This window comes from Erpetoichthys calabaricus, chromosome 4 (genome assembly GCF_900747795.2).
Source record: "Erpetoichthys calabaricus chromosome 4, fErpCal1.3, whole genome shotgun sequence".
In the NCBI taxonomy this organism is placed as follows: domain Eukaryota; kingdom Metazoa; phylum Chordata; class Cladistia; order Polypteriformes; family Polypteridae; genus Erpetoichthys; species Erpetoichthys calabaricus.
This window is the reverse complement of record NC_041397.2, coordinates 187,900,415-187,919,551: the sequence shown is the minus strand read 5'-3', so window position 1 is coordinate 187,919,551 and position 19,137 is coordinate 187,900,415. Positions and strand designations below refer to the sequence as shown.

Here is a 19,137-nt window from a genome sequence, read left to right as displayed (position 1 = left end):
AGTGGGTTATGAGATGTGAAGTCCTGGCAACTACACTGGACAAATGATGAATTTACAAATGTGGCTGTTCAAGTGGAAAATTAGCTTTATTGATCAAAAAGACCATGGGCCTCATGTATAAACGGTGCGTACGCACAGAAATGTTGCGTACGAACATTTCCACGCTCAAATTGCGATGTATAAAACCTAAACTTGATGTAAAGCCACGCACATTTCCACGGTACCTCATACCCTGGCGTACGCAATTTCTCCGCTCTTTTTTGCAGACTGGCGGCACCCAGCGTCAAAGCAGTGCTACTGTTCCTGTGTGGTCACCCTTTCTTTCTTAGATCCACATTCCTGACACGGCTTTATAAATACACTGAAACTAACTGCATATTGTTTATTAGTGTAATGCATCTGATTGTAATTAACCTGCAGCAATATAAAGGTCCAGGGAATAGCCAAAGTATTCCAAATACCATAACTGCTTTAGTGTTGTGACTCTCACTGCATCTTCTTCTACTTTCAGCTGCTCCCGTTAAGGGTTGCCACAGCAGATCATCTTTTTCCATATTACTCTCACTGCACCACTCAGAGTATTTATATCACTGTATCTGAGTGGGGAATCACAGCAGCAGCTGATTGGAAAGAGAATTATCGGTATACAGCATGAAGCAGACGCTGCCTCAGCCACGGCAAAACGCATCAGAGACTTTCCTGTACGGACTTCGCGGTTTATAAAAAGTTTCATCCCAAGAACTATAAACGCACTCAATCAGTCCATCAAGTGCTCCTTGTAGAACTGTTTGTACTTATAAGTACAATTACCTCACTGTAAACTTGCACTACAGTTATAATATTGCACAACCTGCGCCACTTTATAAAGCGCGTATTTACATATGATGACGATATCATTTTTAAGATGAAATGCAGCAAAATATGTTGATTATATTATACAGATAAAACTTTAACTTCATTTAAATAATCTGTATTGTTACTAATTAAACATGTGAGGACACGGTGCCGCAGCACTAGCTAGTTCAGGGATTGTTCCTGCATTGCGTTGTATTCTTGCTGGTGCTGACGTGACACTAGAAGTATAGACGGATAGAATAATTAAACATGTACTACGAAGATATTTCAATGTTCCTTAAAAGTTTTGAAGAATCGGCGTTCTAAGCTTACAAATGGCTTCACGTCTATTACAGAGCTGATTGTGTGGTGATTGGGTATTTGGAGAAAGAAAAGTAAGGACAGGAATTGGAGGTTAGTACGTTTGAAAGAGACAGTACTTCTGTAATAAATTATTTCATCGAAGGTTGCGCATAGCGCAGCAAGCCTCTTGCATGAGACATGAACAAGCACTGCGCCACCGTGTTCCCATGTTTAATAACATGCTTTCATTCCTATAGTCATGAAAAAGATATCACGTATACATCTCAGTATTTTAATTATTCAGAGAGCTGTAATATCACGAATGTAATGGATTATGTGTCCTGTCGGAGAAAGAGAAAGCCCGTTTAAGAAGCAGGTAGTGATTCACACACAGAGCACATAGAAGATCAAATACAGAACAAAGCATTTAACGTGCTACTTTAGTTACAATGGGATTTGAGAAACTAGTAAATTAAACGATTTTAAGATGAAGTTTATGATGTTCTACTTTAATGGCAAAATAAACTGTGTGATTAAAGTGGAAATTTCGAGATTAAAGTTGACATTTCGTGCATTTTTCCCCACTGTGTGCCTATTTTTTTTGTCTGTACCCTAATAAGCTTTCATATGACACTCAGACGGAGGGCTACGACTCGCCTTCTCACGGTGACTTTGATATGCGACTTCTTTTTTATTTCGGGCACTGTGCGACTTTCGAGTTTCTCCAACACTCTGTCACTCGATCAACTTCCTTTTGTTGATTATACCACTGTTTAAACCAACAAATAGTACGTTTTTCCTTTGCCTCCACTTGTTATTCGCTGAAATTCTTTTTTTCCCCCGTGCTTTTCCCATTGTCTTTTCACAGAAGGCTATTTATATTGATTTGCATATTCAAAGAGGCGTAATTCTGGGAGGAGTTGGGGCGGGACAGAAGGTGCGTGTGCATGCACGTGCGTTACTTTTCACGCTGATCAGGATTTATGTAGCAGAAGAACATGGAAGTTTGCGTACGTACAGATTCCTGCATCTGGATTTTTCTGTGCGTACGCACATTCCCGCTTTTGTGCTTATGCCTTGTTATAGTGTGAGTTCTACACACGGCGTTATACATGAGGCCCAATGTCATTGGGCAAGTAGCAAAGTGCAGTTGAGCACAGTTTTTCATAATCAGAATTTTTATTAATGAAAAATGAAGTACATTAAAATGGTTGTAGTAGTAAACATTTTTAAAAATATAAAAAACACTGGCGCCCACCCCTTCCAATATCATCCTGTCCATCTCACCCTAAGATTGGGAAAAAAAAAGGAGGAAAAAGGGTATGCATATTAGGAGTTTACAGAAGAACTGGCTCACGCACCCCACAGAGGATATCTCACAGCAAAAGAAACAAAAAAGGGGATGACAAAATTAAAAAAAAACACATCTGAGACTAAATCCCATTCACCTTTTGACTAGGTGTACATCATGATGGCAATTTTGAATAGTATAGCTGGAAGAATTGTTAATCCGAGACATAGAGGGTTTTAGCAGGGGATGATTACAGAATGAAGACTCCCAAACAGAAAATGATGCAAGCTCAGGAGTTTTACAGTGTATGGCTAATAGTAATTTAGCTAAAATGAAGCAGTCATAAGAAGCTAATAGAAAGAGAAGGTGAAAGAAACAAAATAAAGTTCCAGGAGGAGGAGAAGGACTTGAAGGAAAAAGGAATGGGGAGGAAAGGATCATGGAGAGGGGTTTGGTCACATAGCGGCAGAGGGTAACAGCAAGAAGACAATCTTAGAACATGTGAAGAAAGGTGCCATGGACTTGAAGACAGCAGAGATAAAAAGGAGTCTTGCTGTCAACTCATTCGATGATGTCTCCTGGGGGCAAGACATAATTTATTAAATAACTGAAGTATCATGTGATGATTATGATTTTTAGAACAATTTTGGATGTTCTGAAATAGTATTCCAAAATAGTGCAGGCCTTTTAGAAAGGTCTGTCAACAAATTAGATATGAAAGGAAGGTGTTTAAGGAAAGCTTTGTGGATTAGCGAATGGAAACCAGACACACATTTGGACTTAGGGGAAGTGTTAAAATAAAATAATACGTGGGATAAGGTGAACACACTATTATGGTTTTCCAGCTTTTCTTTCCTTTATTTTTCCATGTAAAAATCAAAGATGCCCAAGCTCAGAAATGAATACTTAGAATGTGTAACGCACATTTGCTCTCTTTATTGAAAAAGTATCTGGTGGTTTAGATAGAGGCATACTCTTTATTTAGTGACTTTCAGTTCAGCATTTCCTGTACCTATTGGTCAAGTCCATTCTTTGGCTTGGAGATAATTTGGCCTGTATTTTTACAGAAATGTTTTAAAATCATTTTGGCATATATGTAGCCACTAGACAAAGAGCCCGTTTCGACAATGTAAGATGAAACGGGCACGAGTGGAATAGTAATAAGTATAAGCACCACAAACCTGATATAGGTGTATTGAATGAATGCGTAATTGAATCAGAATGCGTAATTAGGCCTCGAGCTGTAGTCAAAATCGCCTTTCAGGCCTCTAGAGCTCTAATCGAAGTTGCCTTAATCTTTGAATTTTTGCGGCTGTAAATCTGCCGCCTGCCGCGATGTTGGGGTTGGATGTCGGTCGAAGTCGCCTTTCTCTTTGAATTTCCGCGGCCATAAATCCGCCTCCTGCCGCGATGTCAGTCACGTAAGGTTTTTCGGGCAGCTGCGCAGAAGGGACTGCGCATTCGGCTTCGGACGGACGTGAGTAAGTGAGTGAGGAGGCTGGCGAATTATATATAAGATTATCCAAGATCATGATGTGTTTTTGGAACTTTGTACAAGTGTTTCTTAGAGTGAGTTTTATAGGACAACCAGTCCTAGGAAGAATAGTAAAGGTTTTGAGTTCCTTGAAAATAATCTGTCTGAATTTTGGATTGATAGATGTGAAAGTCTTTTAGGATCCTATTCTATCCTTGTGATCATTGACAAATATTGGACCATGTCAGAAAAAGAATTTATTTTATTTACTTATTTATATACATAAAAAACATTTCTCAGACTCCTCTTATTCATTGGAACATAGTATATCATTCTCAGATGTGCAAAAAGTTTTGTAATTTGAACTGACTGTTTTAGAGAATGTTATATTTTTTCAATAAAGGACGTGAATGGTGGAATCTGCATTTTCAATGAAGATGTGAAAAAGTACACATTTCTTGTTATGTTGTTTATTTGACAGAATTCTCTTTATGTATTATGAGGATTTATGAGTGACATGATGTTGTACTGGCTAGTGCTGCCATTTGCCCAACCACCACCGACTCACTTTGTATTCTAGAGCATGCAGTTTTTGCTGCCAGTTCTCCATTTATACAAAAATATAAACAAATGTACCATGAAATCTTAGTTGATTTGTGTACCAGAATAAGGATAATGAATAAAGCTTGCTCTTTGATAAATAGCTAGAAGCATTGTGCAGTAATTTTCCCTTTTTTCAGTTCACTTTTATTTTTCATCTGACAGTAACCCAGCCACAGGGGATGCAAACCCAGCCACAGGGGATGCACAAGCCAGTGTGTTTCTTTGTGCCGGTCCCAAGCCCGGATAAATGGGGAGGATCATGTCAGGAAGGGCATCCGGTGTAAAATTTTTCCAAATCAATATGCGGACAAAAATACAAATTTCTGACAATAGTTTTATTAAGACACCTGTCTCCACTGGATTTCTGTTCTTTTTGATCAATTGCTCTAAACATTATATACTATGGAAGAAGATGATTCACTGTGGCAACCTCTAACGGGAGCAGCCAAAAGAGGAAGACGACTCTAAACATTATATACACTGTGCCAAGGATGGCAGAAATTCTACAAGGTATCCACTCATTATAGCACGTGAATTTAGCATATGTTGTGGATTTTGTGTTTGGTCTTCCTAGATTCATAAAGGATTTGATGGTTTAGCATTATTTGCTTGCTTTTTTAAAGGGAGATCCTTTATGGAGTGCAAGAATACTTTACACTCACCCCCAAGCAATTAAAGAAGTACACCACAGGTAAGCAATGCACATATATTTTTTTGAAATTTGATGTTACTACTGTATAAACAGATGTTTAGACTCTTGCTCGTCAATCATGGCTATTTAGCTCACTGAATCAGTAACAAAGTAACAATTTTAAAATATATCATGCAGCAATGCAAAAAGTAATTGATTGAAAATATAGTGCTTTGTTTAAAAATTATTTTGCATTATTGGCATAATAAATAAATTGAGTTATGCTTATAATCTGAATATTTCTATATGAGTACAAGTCCACAGTACAGTATGGATGAAAAAGAAAAATCACATCCTAATGTGTTTTATGAAAATTTCAATGGCCATATTTTGAATTTCCGCATGTTATGACATTTTTGACGTTTCACAGTTTGCTTTAAGATACATCAATTTTTACTGTGGTTCCTCTTCTAGTTTAATAACCAAGATGGCTACAGGTTTTCAAAACTTATTTACAGTATTTACATGTATTCTTAGTAATGTTTATAGTGAGGAAATAATCTTATATTCACTTTATTTTTAACTATTTAATTGCATCTTCAATTTCCTTATGCTCATATGGAACAAGTTTGTTACAGAATAATCCTGCATAGCCAGCCCCCTCAGCTTCTAACAACCCTCACTCAGATCCTTCAATACAATTGCCACATTTTCACTAATGATAAACAGAAGTATTATCAGTAGTTTTATGATTTTCGTGGTTGTTCTGTTTTGATATTTTTAAGATGCAGTGTGTTAGTAATTCAAAGAGTTACTGGATATCCAAAGATAACATCTTCCTAGAAATCCAGCTCAAAAAAATATCAAAGATGTACTAAAAAAAATAAGAACTGTACAGTTTTTTTTGTTGCATTCATTTAAAGATTTGTAATAATAAAATATTATTAGCAAAATAATCAAGCATCCGTGTTCACTGACACAAGGAAACGTCAGGCATAAAGACAGTGAAATTACTTATAATAAGCTCAGATATGAATATGCTTTATTAGTAAATTTAGTTCTCTAACATCAGCATTTCAATTCATAAGTTTCTTCTTTGTGGTGGTAAATGGGTGGATAGCACTGTTGCCTCTCCATTTCAAAGAAATGGAATTTGTTTCTTTCCCAGTCACCTTCTGTGTGGAGTTTGTTTGTTTTCTTTTGATACTCTAGATTTCTCCCAAATTTAGAACTTGAACATGTTAGTTTGATTTGCAAATTCAATTTCCCTAGGTGTAAATATGAGAGCACCCACTGATGAACTTTAGTCCAGACCAAAGTTGGGTCCTCCTTGGAGGTTGATACAGCTAGTTTTGGTCATGAACCCATATGACTCAGTTATAAAAAAAAAGAAAAAAAAAAGTAGATTCAGAAATTATGACATTTTCCTGGAATGTAAGTTTATCGTGATTTGACTGTGATTAGAACAGACTTTCTTAATTGTCCCTTCGTACATTATTACTTGTTTCATTATATTGAACTGAATCCAAGCTGCTGTTAACCAAGCATACAAAAATGAATTCAAGAGGGAATTATATTTTTTAAAGCAGATATCTAAACATCATAAGTAATATGGGATTGCTTTTTAATTAGGTATAATAACAGTACTATTCTGTGTGAATTTAAAGCGAGAAGCACTGTTTAAATAAACAACACATTACTAATAATAATAATACATTTTATTTATATAGCGCCTTTCCCATGCTCAAGGCACTTACAGAATATAGTAAAGAATGGCAGCATATACAGTATATAGCATTGTACAAACCAGATAAATAAATAAAGAAGATTAAGACAGTGAATTCTGAAAAAAAAACAAAAAAAAGAAACAGACAACATAATTGATGGTCTAGCTCACACACACAGGTTACATTAGCATCTTGACAGAGAAGTAAACTGAGAGAAGGGTAATAAAGTCAAATAGAGCTAAAAGTTAATCAACAAATGAAGAATCGTGGAAAATTTCAAAGTAAGGACAAATTTCACCGTAGAATTATTCTCTGATTAAATGCTCAATTGTAGTACTGTCAATATCAGCAGCCAAGAGTGGGCCTCCAGGAACCAATTTTTATGCTCACGACCTTCATGACATATTGTACCTTCTCCAAGTTAACCTCTGGGAATAGACCTGAATGATTTTCAGGCTGTTTTTTCTACTGTTTGCATAAATAGCATAACATTCAATAATACTGTCAATAGTCATCTCCCGCTACCTCCAAGTTCTTCGATAGCTGGAACCTATTGTGGTTGCAACTTGCCGAAGCCAAAACCAAAGCATAGATGGCATGCCGGTCCTTTACAGCACATCTTTGGTCACATTAGAGTTACAATCATTGTGACTGTATGTCCCTTGTTCTGTTTAAGGGAATCAGAGTCACTGGAGGAGAACATGCAAACTCCACACAGGGTGCACCCAAGTTTGGACGTGAAACGGGACAAAGGTTATTCAGTTCAATTCCTGAATTATGTTATTGTAAGGTAGCTGCCCATTATTATTCATATTGTGATTTTTTGTTTTCCTTTTTTTTGTGTACATATACCTTTATAGATTTCTTCAAAGTGGTGCTGACATTATCACAACAGCAACATATCAGGCAAGTATTGAGGGTTTTGTGAAGTATCAGGGACTAAGTTTGGAGCAAGCGAAGACAATTATGATGTCTGCAGTTCAAATCGCTAAAGATGCAATACAAGATTTCTTGCCCTTTTGTCAAAAATCAGGTACTTGAGCATTTTATTTTACATTCTACAGTGTCAAGTGTAAATGCATATATAGACAATTAAATTAAAATTGACACTAAGAAAGAAAAATTTAAAAAAGCACTCGGCAAATGATTAAGATGTGAGATAGAAATGATAAACACTGGCATAGTTTATGGTTATGATTGTTTACTCCTTTCCAGGGCTTAAAATCCCAATTCCAGCTATATACAATGGTATTCATTAAACTGCCATAGTTTTAATTAGAATGCCTAACTGACAATAACATTTTTTAATTTGCACAACACAGTGGCACATTGGGTACCTCTGCTGCCTCACAGTTCCCTAGGTTTTAATGCCTACTAACATGTCTGTTTGAATTTCACACATTCTCATGTATACATTGTTTTCTAGTCCTGTCCCAAAGAAATTTATTTAAGGTTAACTGGAGACTGTGAATTGACTTTATTTAAGTGTAGCTATTTGTGTGAGTGCATTTTATGATAGAATGCCATCCTGTCAATGACTGCCTTAGTGAGTTAACCTCTGGGTTCACATAAACCATTGCTAAAACATGTTTGGAGGTAGGTGGATGATTACTTTGTTTGGGTTTGATGATATTTAATTAATACAAAATGTATATTTAATTTTAAAGGAAGAATGAAACCTTTAGTAGCTGGCTCAGTTGGTCCTTATGGTGCATTCCTACATGATGGATCAGAGTTTACAGGGGCATATGAGGAACAAATTAGTCAAGAGGTACTCAGTTTTTTTTCAACATAAGCAATTTTTTTCTTCTTTTAATGTAAAACAATGGGATTTTTTTAGTATATCTAATGCTGCCATATTTGATCTTACATATTCATTACAAACTGGAGAAGCATTATAACCTAAACTGTCCTTTGAAAATAAATGGATTTAAATTACTGTATGTTGTTGTCAGTAGCAGGATTTTTAAGCATTGTTACTCTATCGTTTAAATTAATCTGATAAAATGTTAAAAACAATAAAGGATATACTGTCTGTTGCTCTTTTTTGTCAGAAAGAGTCCAAAAGAAAAGATACAGTAACAAAAAATAGGTTAAAAGAGGTATATTCCGTAATGTAAAAATTGTCCATTTAGAAAAAGTACCAATTTAAAATTAGTAAACTTCTAACACTAAAGTAGCACAAAGATGCTAATAGTAATGTAATGCACAAGAAAAAAATGTCACACTTCAAAACCTTCTAGGATCAACCCTAGTGTGCTCCTGCCCATGGGCACCACTAGAGGTTTTAAAACACCAGCACAAACCGTGATTAGAAAGAAAGCCCATTGTCATTTTTGATATAAGCTATGACAGCATTTGTATGTATATTATATAATAATAAAGAGTAATATGTTAAATAGATTAAAATTGCACACCTCAGTAATTACATTTTATCACTTTATTATTTTTATAATAGTTTTTTTTTTTTTTTTCAGGCAAAAATGTTTTATAACTGTCAGTAAAATAGAAACACTCATTATAAAAACTGTCAGTATGGTCTAGTACTCGTAAAAATGTTGTTAAAGGACAGCACTTGCCCCTTGGCATTTCCTGATGGCTATAAAATTGCAACACCCAGCTTTATATGCAATTAGTTGAAGCCATACATTGTGGAGTCAACTCTCCACAGCAATTGCGCAAACAATTCTTTTTTTTTTCTTAGGTGAATCTATGCAAATGCACTTATCGAAAGCTGTATTAGTAACACTAGGTAATGTTATTTAGACATCCTAAACATCATAGGTGCAATACACTGCATTTATGTGTGAGTTGATGGTACCTCCAATCCCATTAGAGGCTGAGTAAATAAACTAAAAATCATTCACAGCATCAATGAATTGGCCAGTCCTTTTCAATGACCTTTACATGTGTGGCCATTCGCATTGTGCAATCAGACATTCTGATGAGAGCATACGCATTTAGCAGGAGTGATATTTGGGGAATGCAACAGTGATAGAAGTTTTAGCTTCATCTGGTTGCTAATGTGCAATATATATTTGCATATAAATGTACTTTTGTCGTAATTCTAAAGTATGTTCTTATATATATTTTTCATTTGCTTGAAAATGCGCTTCATATTGCTACCAAATACTCATTTATTTTAAGTGTTTTAAGACGTTCACAATCAAATTAATTTATGGTCAAACTGGAAACTTTTTAAAATTCAAATATTAATTATGACATGCACAATCTCATAAACATAATGTACTTGGGCATCTGTCAGCTATGGTATGCCACGTAGCCTGTCTTGCTTTCTTGATAGCAGACACATTTCCTGTTTGTGTTATTATAGATTGAGATGTCCAACTCCGATCCTGGAGGGCCACAGTTGCTGTGGGTTTTGTTTCCTGCCACTTTCTTAATCAATGAATAATTTCTGCTGCTAATTTACTTGTTTTCCCTTCATTTTAATTGTCTTGTTTTTAGACTCAGTCTTGTGACTTGCTTTTATTTTTCTTAAATAGCAGGCAAACAAAAATAAAATGTGAAGTGAGCCAACAAATGACCAACCAGGTCAGGGCCTCAAATTCCAACCAATTTCAATCTAACCAGTTTCTTAAAAGCCAGTTCTTGGTGTTAATTAACCTGTATTTTAATCCCATTGCATGTTTGTGCTCTCATTTTGCCACAGAAGACATTTCCAAAAAAAGACCACCTTTAAAATGTTTTATGGACCTGAGCAAATCATTGTTACTAAGATTTTACTCTTTCTTTATATTGTATGATAAACACAGGCTTAGCTGTTCATGCGATGGCTCATTTTGTATCTCATTATTTGACTTGTAATTAAGGAAAAAAACAATTAAGGAGTCTGAGTCTTAAATAGCAAGTCAGTTACAACTGAGGCAAAAGAAGTAAAAACTGGTCACTAATCAAGAAAATGATTAGAATGAAAACTTGCTGCCACAATGGGGTTGGAGTTGGACCCCCTGTTATAGATCAAGTATTATTCTTTGATTTACACTGGAAAAGAACGCTATTGTCTGTAACATCATCTTCTATTTTATGACAATTAAATACATCTCCAATCTTTTCCAAGCTGTCCCATAATGCACCATATATCATGTCAATTTTTAGGTATTTGATCTGCAGACACTGGACTTTCCTCTGTGCTTTTTATGCCATAACAGATGTAACAGACAATTGGTTCTCACTGGTTGGTTGGTTAAATATCATGAGAGCGTGCATAAATGTAGATTACTTAAAGTTGTCTTGCTTTAACAAGAAACACTTTGCATAAGTGGAATCTTCTAAGCCTTAATTGTATAACAAGGTTTATTTAAGTAAGGCTTACTCAGCTAAGTTTTGATTTTATAAGCATATTTTATTAAATACTCTATTTCAGCATTACACCCAATAATGTGCTTAGTTGTAGCCTTTTAGCATGCAGTGTTGTTTCCCAGGGTGTATGCTCTGCTCTTGTTAAATGTCATTATTAGGATACAATCAAAGGAGCAAACCACACAGGAAGAAGACAAATTAACTGAAAAACAACTAAAGAAAGTTATCCATTTAAAGCTATATCAAAAACACAAAAAAATCTACATTTCTTATCAATGGAAAAACACACTGCTATGGCTTTCTAAATGCAGAATAGAAAAAAAGACCAGCTAATTAAATAGGATCAATTAGAAGTAAAAGGACTGAGTTTGCAAACCACTGCCCAAATCCACTTATGTAATGTTAGGATTAATTTGCAAAAACATATTAGATGTATATGAGACTGGGTGTTATCTTTTAATATGTTTTGTGAACCCAGGAATTCAAAAACTGGCATCGACAACAGATCCAGTGTTTAGTATCAGCAGGAGTTGATTTACTTGCAATGGAAACAATTCCTAGCCAGAAAGAAGCAGAAGCATTAGTGGATCTGCTAAAAGAGTTTCCTGATACCAGAGCTTGGCTGTCATATTCATGCAAGGTAATGTTTGTTGTTGTCACTCTATTTTATTTTTGGTTGTAGACACATTTCTATAGCTATGTGGTTAATTGTTCATTAAAAATTCAAAACCAAATGTTTTTAGTAATTAATGTAAACAAAACTAGCTAATTGTAACTGTGTTATTCTGATGAGTCTCTAAGGATGTATTTTGAATTCCAGTTACTGTGTATTTGAACTTTATTAGGATGGTTGGTGCTGTTATCTTATAGTTTCAAGGATGAGGACTAAAATATTACATAGTTTCTGATTTATGAATAATATTGTTTGTATTGTTCTGCATGATGGTTTCTTTCTGTAACAATTATTTCAATTAATTTGTCTTGTGTAATAGGCAGTCTAAAATCATCAGTTTCTCTTCCTTTAATAATGACATAACTGGTTCCTGTAGATGAATACTATCAACTGAAAAACTGTTCTTTTGACTTTGCAGAAGTGACATATGATATCCAAAAATCGGCCACATTTTTTTCTAGTGTCACTACTGGTACCATTGATAGCCACATCATAGTTATTTTTTTCTTTTAAGCGTTTTCATTTTTCTACCAACAATATAAGTCTGCCAAATTGCATACACATCCAATATTGTATGTTAGTAGTATGACAACTACTAACCAATGCTGTCATATTCATTAACCATATACAGGCTTCTTGCAGATGAAGTTTGAATACAATATTTAAGCTTTTACAAATGTATTTGTAATTGAAATCCATTCACCTATATTTTTTATGACAGCATACACACTGGTTTTGAACAGAAGGCAGGGAAAATAAAATGTGATTTTTAAAAATTAATAGGAGCAAGAATGACTCAGCTCCAGCAAACAGTTGCAGAACTAAAGAAAATTTATCCTAAGCATTTACATTTTTAAAACAAACTCAAGTTTAATAGTTGGAAATTAAAAAAATTAAATGTTCTGGTTCCATATTATTTATTATTATTAGTTTGAGAGAATCAAATATGACTTTTGTATTAATATTGCACTGCCTAAAATCTGAATTCACAATAAATAAAACTCAATCTTCTTAATTGTCATTTCATGTCAAACTAACATGAAGTCCCAAACAGTCATCAGTCAGTCATTGTCCAACCCACTACATCCTAACACTGGGTCACGGGGGGTCTGATGGAGCCATTCCCAGCCAACACAGGGCCCAAGGCAGGAACAAACCCCGGGCAGGTCGCCAGCACACCGTAGGACACACACACACACACACACCCACACATCAAGCACACACTAGGGACAATTTAGGATCGCCAATGCACCTAACCTGCATGTCTTTGGACTGTGGGAGGAAACCCACACAGACACGGGGAGAACATGCAAACTCCACGCAGGGAGGACCCGGAAGCAAACCCAAGTCTCTAACATTGATGCACTTATTATTTATTTCAGGATGAGCAGTGCATTTCCCATGGTGAAAGATTTGCTGATGCTGTGAAGGTAGCAAGCAGATCAAAGCAGCTAATAGCTATTGGTCTAAACTGCTGCTCACCAGCTTCTGTCAGTCCACTCCTGGCTTCAGCTGTAAAGCCTCCTGATTTAGTTTGGATTGTATACCCAAACAGTGGAGAGGAATGGGATGTTGACAGTGGGTAAGACTGGCTTAATTTAAGGATGATCTCTTTAGTATTTATATAGCCTGCTTTAAAATGCATTCTGGTATTTTTTTTCCTAAGATAAACAACCTTTACATATCTCGGAAATCTGTCAAGAATATATAATTAGCAATCTCATCATGTATGTTTTTGCAGTGTGTTTTGCCACCTATTTAGAATGTTCTGCTGTTGTCTGTGTTTTACTTTCAAGTTTGCTATCTATTTTTTCATAGTCTCTTACATTACTTGTTAACATCATTAATCACTTGCATTTGTTGTGACTATCATTTGTTTTTGCAGTATCAAATATCTTACAGTAAACTCATCCAACAGAAGTTCATTTGTATTCTCTGTTCCCTGATATGAAGCCTGAAACCAACAGATATTTTCAGCATTATTTTCTACGGAAATGAGAGAGGTCATTGGAGAATGTGCAGCATTTTTATCAAATACACAAAGTGAAAGAATGGATAATAAAATGTACTTCATTTCAAAAGGTTTTATTTACAGATTTTCTTTTTTATTTTAAAGATGGAAATCTGAGAAAAGACCACATTCTATTGCTGATTTGAGCTTAGAATGGGAAAAACAGGGAGCTGGACTGATTGGTATGTAATATTTTATCCAATGGTATTCTACATTTGTGGTATTTGTGAATTTCCCCTTGGGATTAATAAAGTATCTATCTATCTAAAACACATTTAGTGTAGGTGGGAGTGCATGAGTTTTAAAAAAAAAAAAACCAGTGCACCCAGGCTCTGAGGGAGTTGTAAGTGCACACAGTAGAATGGATGAGCAGCCCTGGGGAATTGGCAGAGCTTGTGTTAATGTGCAGATGTTTGCGGTTCAGCTGATTTCCTAATTAGTGCTGCCATGGACACCAGGCATTGGTTCATGTTCCAGTCAGGAGGCCAGTTTAACAGAAGAGCAAGAGGACAGGTGGCAGTCTCCCTGGGCTACGGTATCTGCATAGATACTCGCAGGGCAGGCTGGGAATTGTATTCCAATTAGTTAGTCCTCCTGGGGTTCCATCAGTGCTGCCAGGGGGAGGTGCAGGGACAGCCCGTCCCTGTTTTAAGGAACTTCCACATTACCCAGAAGTGCTTCCAACCTGTATTTTGGTAACACCAGAAGTACTCCCAGGTCAGTCATAAAAGGACCAGCTCAACCTCATTCATGTGATTCGGAGCTGGACAACACTCACCTGGAGGAGTGAAAGGAGAGGAAGAAGGAAAGAAAGGAAGAGAGGGAAGGAGGAATTGTGCTTGTATTCGTGAATAACATGTGAAGGTATTTGTTACAATAAATTATTATTTGAACCCGGGACTTGTGTTAGTGCCATGTTGTTTAGGGCTTGAGGTTTCAGTGGTGCACCCTACAGGACACATTGGTTTAAGGTGTGTGGCTAAGCACCAGTGCCCTGTTGAAGTATAAAAAGTGCATGAGTAGGACTAAAAAAGAGATTTAAGAGAAAAAGGTCAAGTAGGAGATCCAAAGAAAGAGCAAGAGAGATTTCCAGAAAGACAGCAAGAAAGATGGGTCCTGAGGTTAATTGGAAAGTAAAATGAGAGAAGACAAAGAGGCAGGATTGGAGGATAGTGGCTGAGAAGTGGCCCTGAGAGGAGTGTGCAGATGGCGCTCATTGTGCATTGTTACTCCGTCCAAGAAGCAGGAGTGAAAAACCTCTTGGAGTAGTCTCCCACTGAACACCAAGGGATGGTTGTGGGAGAAAGGAGTAGGCCTTGTGGAATTCCCCACTGAAGGCCTTGGGGTGGTGGTTGGGTACACAAACAAGATTTTGAGGGATAACTGCACTTGACAGTGGATGTCTCCTCATACTGAGCAGACCTGATAGGGTGAGCAGAGGAGAAATCAGATTGTACAGAGGAGCACAGAAGCTCAAATTGGTTGTAATGAATACATCCTGACAGCGATTTTAAGCTTGATTTACTATTGGGCTATTTATTAATTATGTGCTTTTAACTTGCACTGAACACTGTTGTAAAGATTTTATAATTTTTTTGAGACTTTTGCGCTGCACTTTGTTTTGGAACACTTTTGATAATAATGCATTGCTCACTTTGCACCTACCTTTGCTGTGACATGTGTCCTCATTGCCCAATCCATCTCCTGTTTATGACTGTCGATGTCCTGGGCTACAGTTCAAGTATGCCAGCTCCAGGCAACCTAGGCAATACAACATTAGCATAAAAAGTTTTCAGATCACTCTTCAGATTAGTTTTCAATCTGATCATATCTGTTGCTTTTGTGCCAATTGCAAAAAACCTAAAAACAGTTTAGAAAAGGGTAAATCATTCAGTCCACCATGTCTCAGTATTAAACAATAATTAGGGTACTACTTTCAAACATACTGGTAGTCCGCTGGCTCTATTTGTTTACATTATTTTGTGTGACAATTATTGTATAACATTTCTGCAAACATCTACATATTTTGCACAAGTGTTACCTTTAGGATTTTGTTAAAAGTTACTTATTTAATACTTAGCTGGCATTATTTTTACAGTACTCCCTTTAATAATTTTAAATTCTGTTGCCTTGTCTACTCTTGATCTCTAGTACTGTAATAACGGGCAGTAATACTACTGTATAGTGATTGCTATTGAGGAATGTAAAACATTCAGTAATTATTTGGGGCAAGTCATTTTTGGGATTTTTTTTTTTAGTCAAGAGTGCATGGGCCTGATTTTTCTTATTTACTAGAAGTAGTGCTCATTGTTGCCCAGTTATAAATAAATGGGAGAAAAAGTGTCTTTTGGAAATTCAGCATGGCTAAACGCAACCTATGATGAGACAAAAAGATGCTCTTGGACAAAAACTGTAATCCAGCGAAGAAAACATTGTACATACCCTCTATAAAATTTTGTGTGCACTGAAGGTGTTCTCCCATCCACCCCAGTATGTTCAGTGTGATGGAAATTGTAGTTCCCATTAAAACATTATAACCCCTCTCCAGGGTACAAAATATAAGCCTATTAAATAAACTGGACCAACAGCAACGCACATATGAAAATTGGTTAACCCATTCTTTGTGTGATCGGTGAACAAACAAAAACCGCTTATCATTTTATTTATACAAATGTATTATTTTTTTCTTACTCACTTCTGCAAGCTTTGCAAAGCTTTTATACGTAATCTGCTTAAATACTTAAATTCTGTTAACAACACCAATATCGTGTCTCGCTCCATAAAGTACTAGGGCAGGTGGTGACGTATAGGAATTCAGGGATATGTACACCTAAACATTAATCAGATGCTACATAAATTCAATAAAATGCTTTGTCAGAAATGGTTACCATATGGTTAAATATCAAGTCAAATCCATACAGCTCTTTTTTCAAAATACTGTAGATACAGAAGATATTCAGACCGATTCATTTTCTGGACACTTTATTGTGTTGTAGGTTTAATTTGAAATGGACACATTTGATTATTAATAAGTCTGCAAACCTTTCTCAAAATGTTTTCACTTTGTCATTATCGGTTACTGACATTAGTCAAATTTGCCTACATTATCAATTTAACATTAAATCTACAATACAATAAAATGTGCAGAAACTGATTGGGTTTGAATACTTTCTGAATCCAGTGTATGTTTAACTCTTTTGTCATTTTTTGTAAATGTCACCTTAGTTTGTTCTTTTACAATCAGTGGCACATAAGTGATGTAGCTTATTTACAACTGTGGTGACTGAAGGAAGAGGGTCAGCAAAACCTGGAATAGTTTGGGGTGCCAACATGGCCCTCCCCGTTTACTAAAAAGTCCAAAAACAAAACACAACACTCAATGGCGTGAAAACAATAAATAAAGACAGAGGCCACTTGGCTATGTAGTACTTATCTGTTCGGCTGTGCTATTGGGTCCTTTAAACTAGGAGCTTCTCTCTCTAGGTCTTCAATGACACCTCCTTCCAGGTAGTAGTCCCTTTGAAGCTCTGGGACAGGAAGGAGTGGGGTCAGTTGCTTTCCCTAGGTGGTTTCTCAAGACTGTAGAGCACAGGTGTCGCACTCCGGTCCTCAAGGGCCGCAGTGGCTGCATGTTTTCATTCTAACCATCTTCTTCATTAGTGAGCCGTTTTTACTGCTAATTAACTTCTTTTGCTTTAGTTTTAATTAACTTGACTCAGGCCCCTTAGTTGTCTCTTTTTCCTTAATTAGTAGCCAAACAATAATGAGACAAACAAGCCACCATATGACCAGCTCACCTGTACCCATTACTCAATATCTGAAAATAAAGAAAGGTGAACTTCTCAGTAAGGTTGATCTCTCAGATCACCAAAATTTGTTGATGGTGTTTTTAGAAAAAAACAGAAAAATCAACAAATTTGGAAATGTCTGCTGTGGCAAAATGAGAGCAGCAACAAGCCATTGAATTAAATAACGGGCTTAATTAACAGCAAGAATCAGCTTCTCATTAAGAGACTGGGTGGAGTGAAATTGGTTGGAGTTTGAAATTCCAGTTTAGCTGGTCATCTGTTGGCTTGTTTCACGTCTCATTTCTGTTTGGCTGCCACTTAATGAAGAAACAAATCAATTCAGAGGACTGAATCCTTAAAAACAGGGCTATTGAAATGAAGGGAAAAGGAGTTAATTAGCAGTGAAAACTAGTCACTGATTAGGAAAAGGGTTAGAATGAAAACCTGTAGCCACTGCGGCCCTCCAGGCCCGGAGTTTGACACCCCTGCTGTAGAGGAAGAAAATAACAAGGCAGCGCCCCCTCTTGGCCCAGGGTCTTATTGACATACCTGGGAAAAACTTGGATGGTGATCTTCTGTTGTGCATGTGTGACAAAACTTATCACATGGTAAAACTTTAAATATGTCACAGCAAATAAATGGCAGCTGGTTTCTTCACTTATCAAAGACTATTGATAATTTCTGACATGTTTTACTTTTTATAGTGCTAGAGTTAAAATTGTGATTCTAATTGCCTTTTCATCATTATGGGCACTTTTTTTAGCTGCCTTTGGCATTGCACACTTCTCCCTTATCCCGTTACAGATTCCAGACTATCCTGATGCCTTTAGTATTGGAAGACCCCAGCAAAAGTCTAGCTAGCTGCAACTTAAAGCAAATTATATGATTTTAGGATCAAGTGAGAAAATTTTAATTCCTCAATGCTTTTTGCCCCAGATCCAAAATAGACTCCCATACAGGCTATAAACCCTGCAGAAAAACCCCAAAAGTGCAAGGAGCTTGGGGAAGCCACAGAGAACTTCTGGGTGGCCTCAAAAGGTTTGGCAAAATATTCAATAATTCAGAATGAGTAGGCAAGGGTACTGTTCTGAGTTTTTACAACATAGTTAAGGAAGCGTTGACTTCAACTAAATAAGATGTATATGGAACACTTTAAATAAATAAAAAAAGTCAGGAACCTGTTGGACACAAATCTCACAGTGGAGACATTTCCAGGGGTACCTGGGCGAGTGTGTATAACTTCTGTGCTTGAAGTCACTACTGTACTTTAGAAACTCTGCTGTGGCAGTCAGAACTTCTGAGGAACACGACAATTTTTGGGTTGTCATGATTAATGCACTTCTTGAGTGTTGCATGGAACATGAGGAAAGTACCTCTTTATTGGCAGATTAAGGTTATTGACCAGCTTTTTAAAAAGGTGTATTTGGTGATATGTTCTAGTTACTAAGGGATCACAGTCTTCTTGGGAAAGGTTGTGCC

General features: G+C 36.4%; 1 protein-coding gene across 3 annotated transcripts in view; it reads left to right on the top strand.

Moving 5' to 3' along the window:
- The window catches only part of zgc:172121 (uncharacterized protein LOC337599 homolog), a 28,088-nt gene that overhangs the window by 1,514 nt on the left and 7,437 nt on the right, over positions 1–19,137 (top strand). For 2 of the 3 annotated variants that reach the window (XM_028800047.2, XM_028800046.2), the window contains exons 3-8: positions 5,129–5,196; positions 7,724–7,896; positions 8,531–8,634; positions 11,665–11,826; positions 13,242–13,441; positions 13,976–14,052. In XM_028800047.2, coding sequence (XP_028655880.1) covers positions 5,129–5,196; positions 7,724–7,896; positions 8,531–8,634; positions 11,665–11,826; positions 13,242–13,441; positions 13,976–14,052 — 784 coding nt within the window. Of the gene's footprint in view, positions 1–5,128; positions 5,197–7,141; positions 7,617–7,723; positions 7,897–8,530; positions 8,635–11,664; positions 11,827–13,241; positions 13,442–13,975; positions 14,053–19,137 lie in introns of those variants that run through there. The other variant, XM_028800050.2, reaches the window with a different exon arrangement.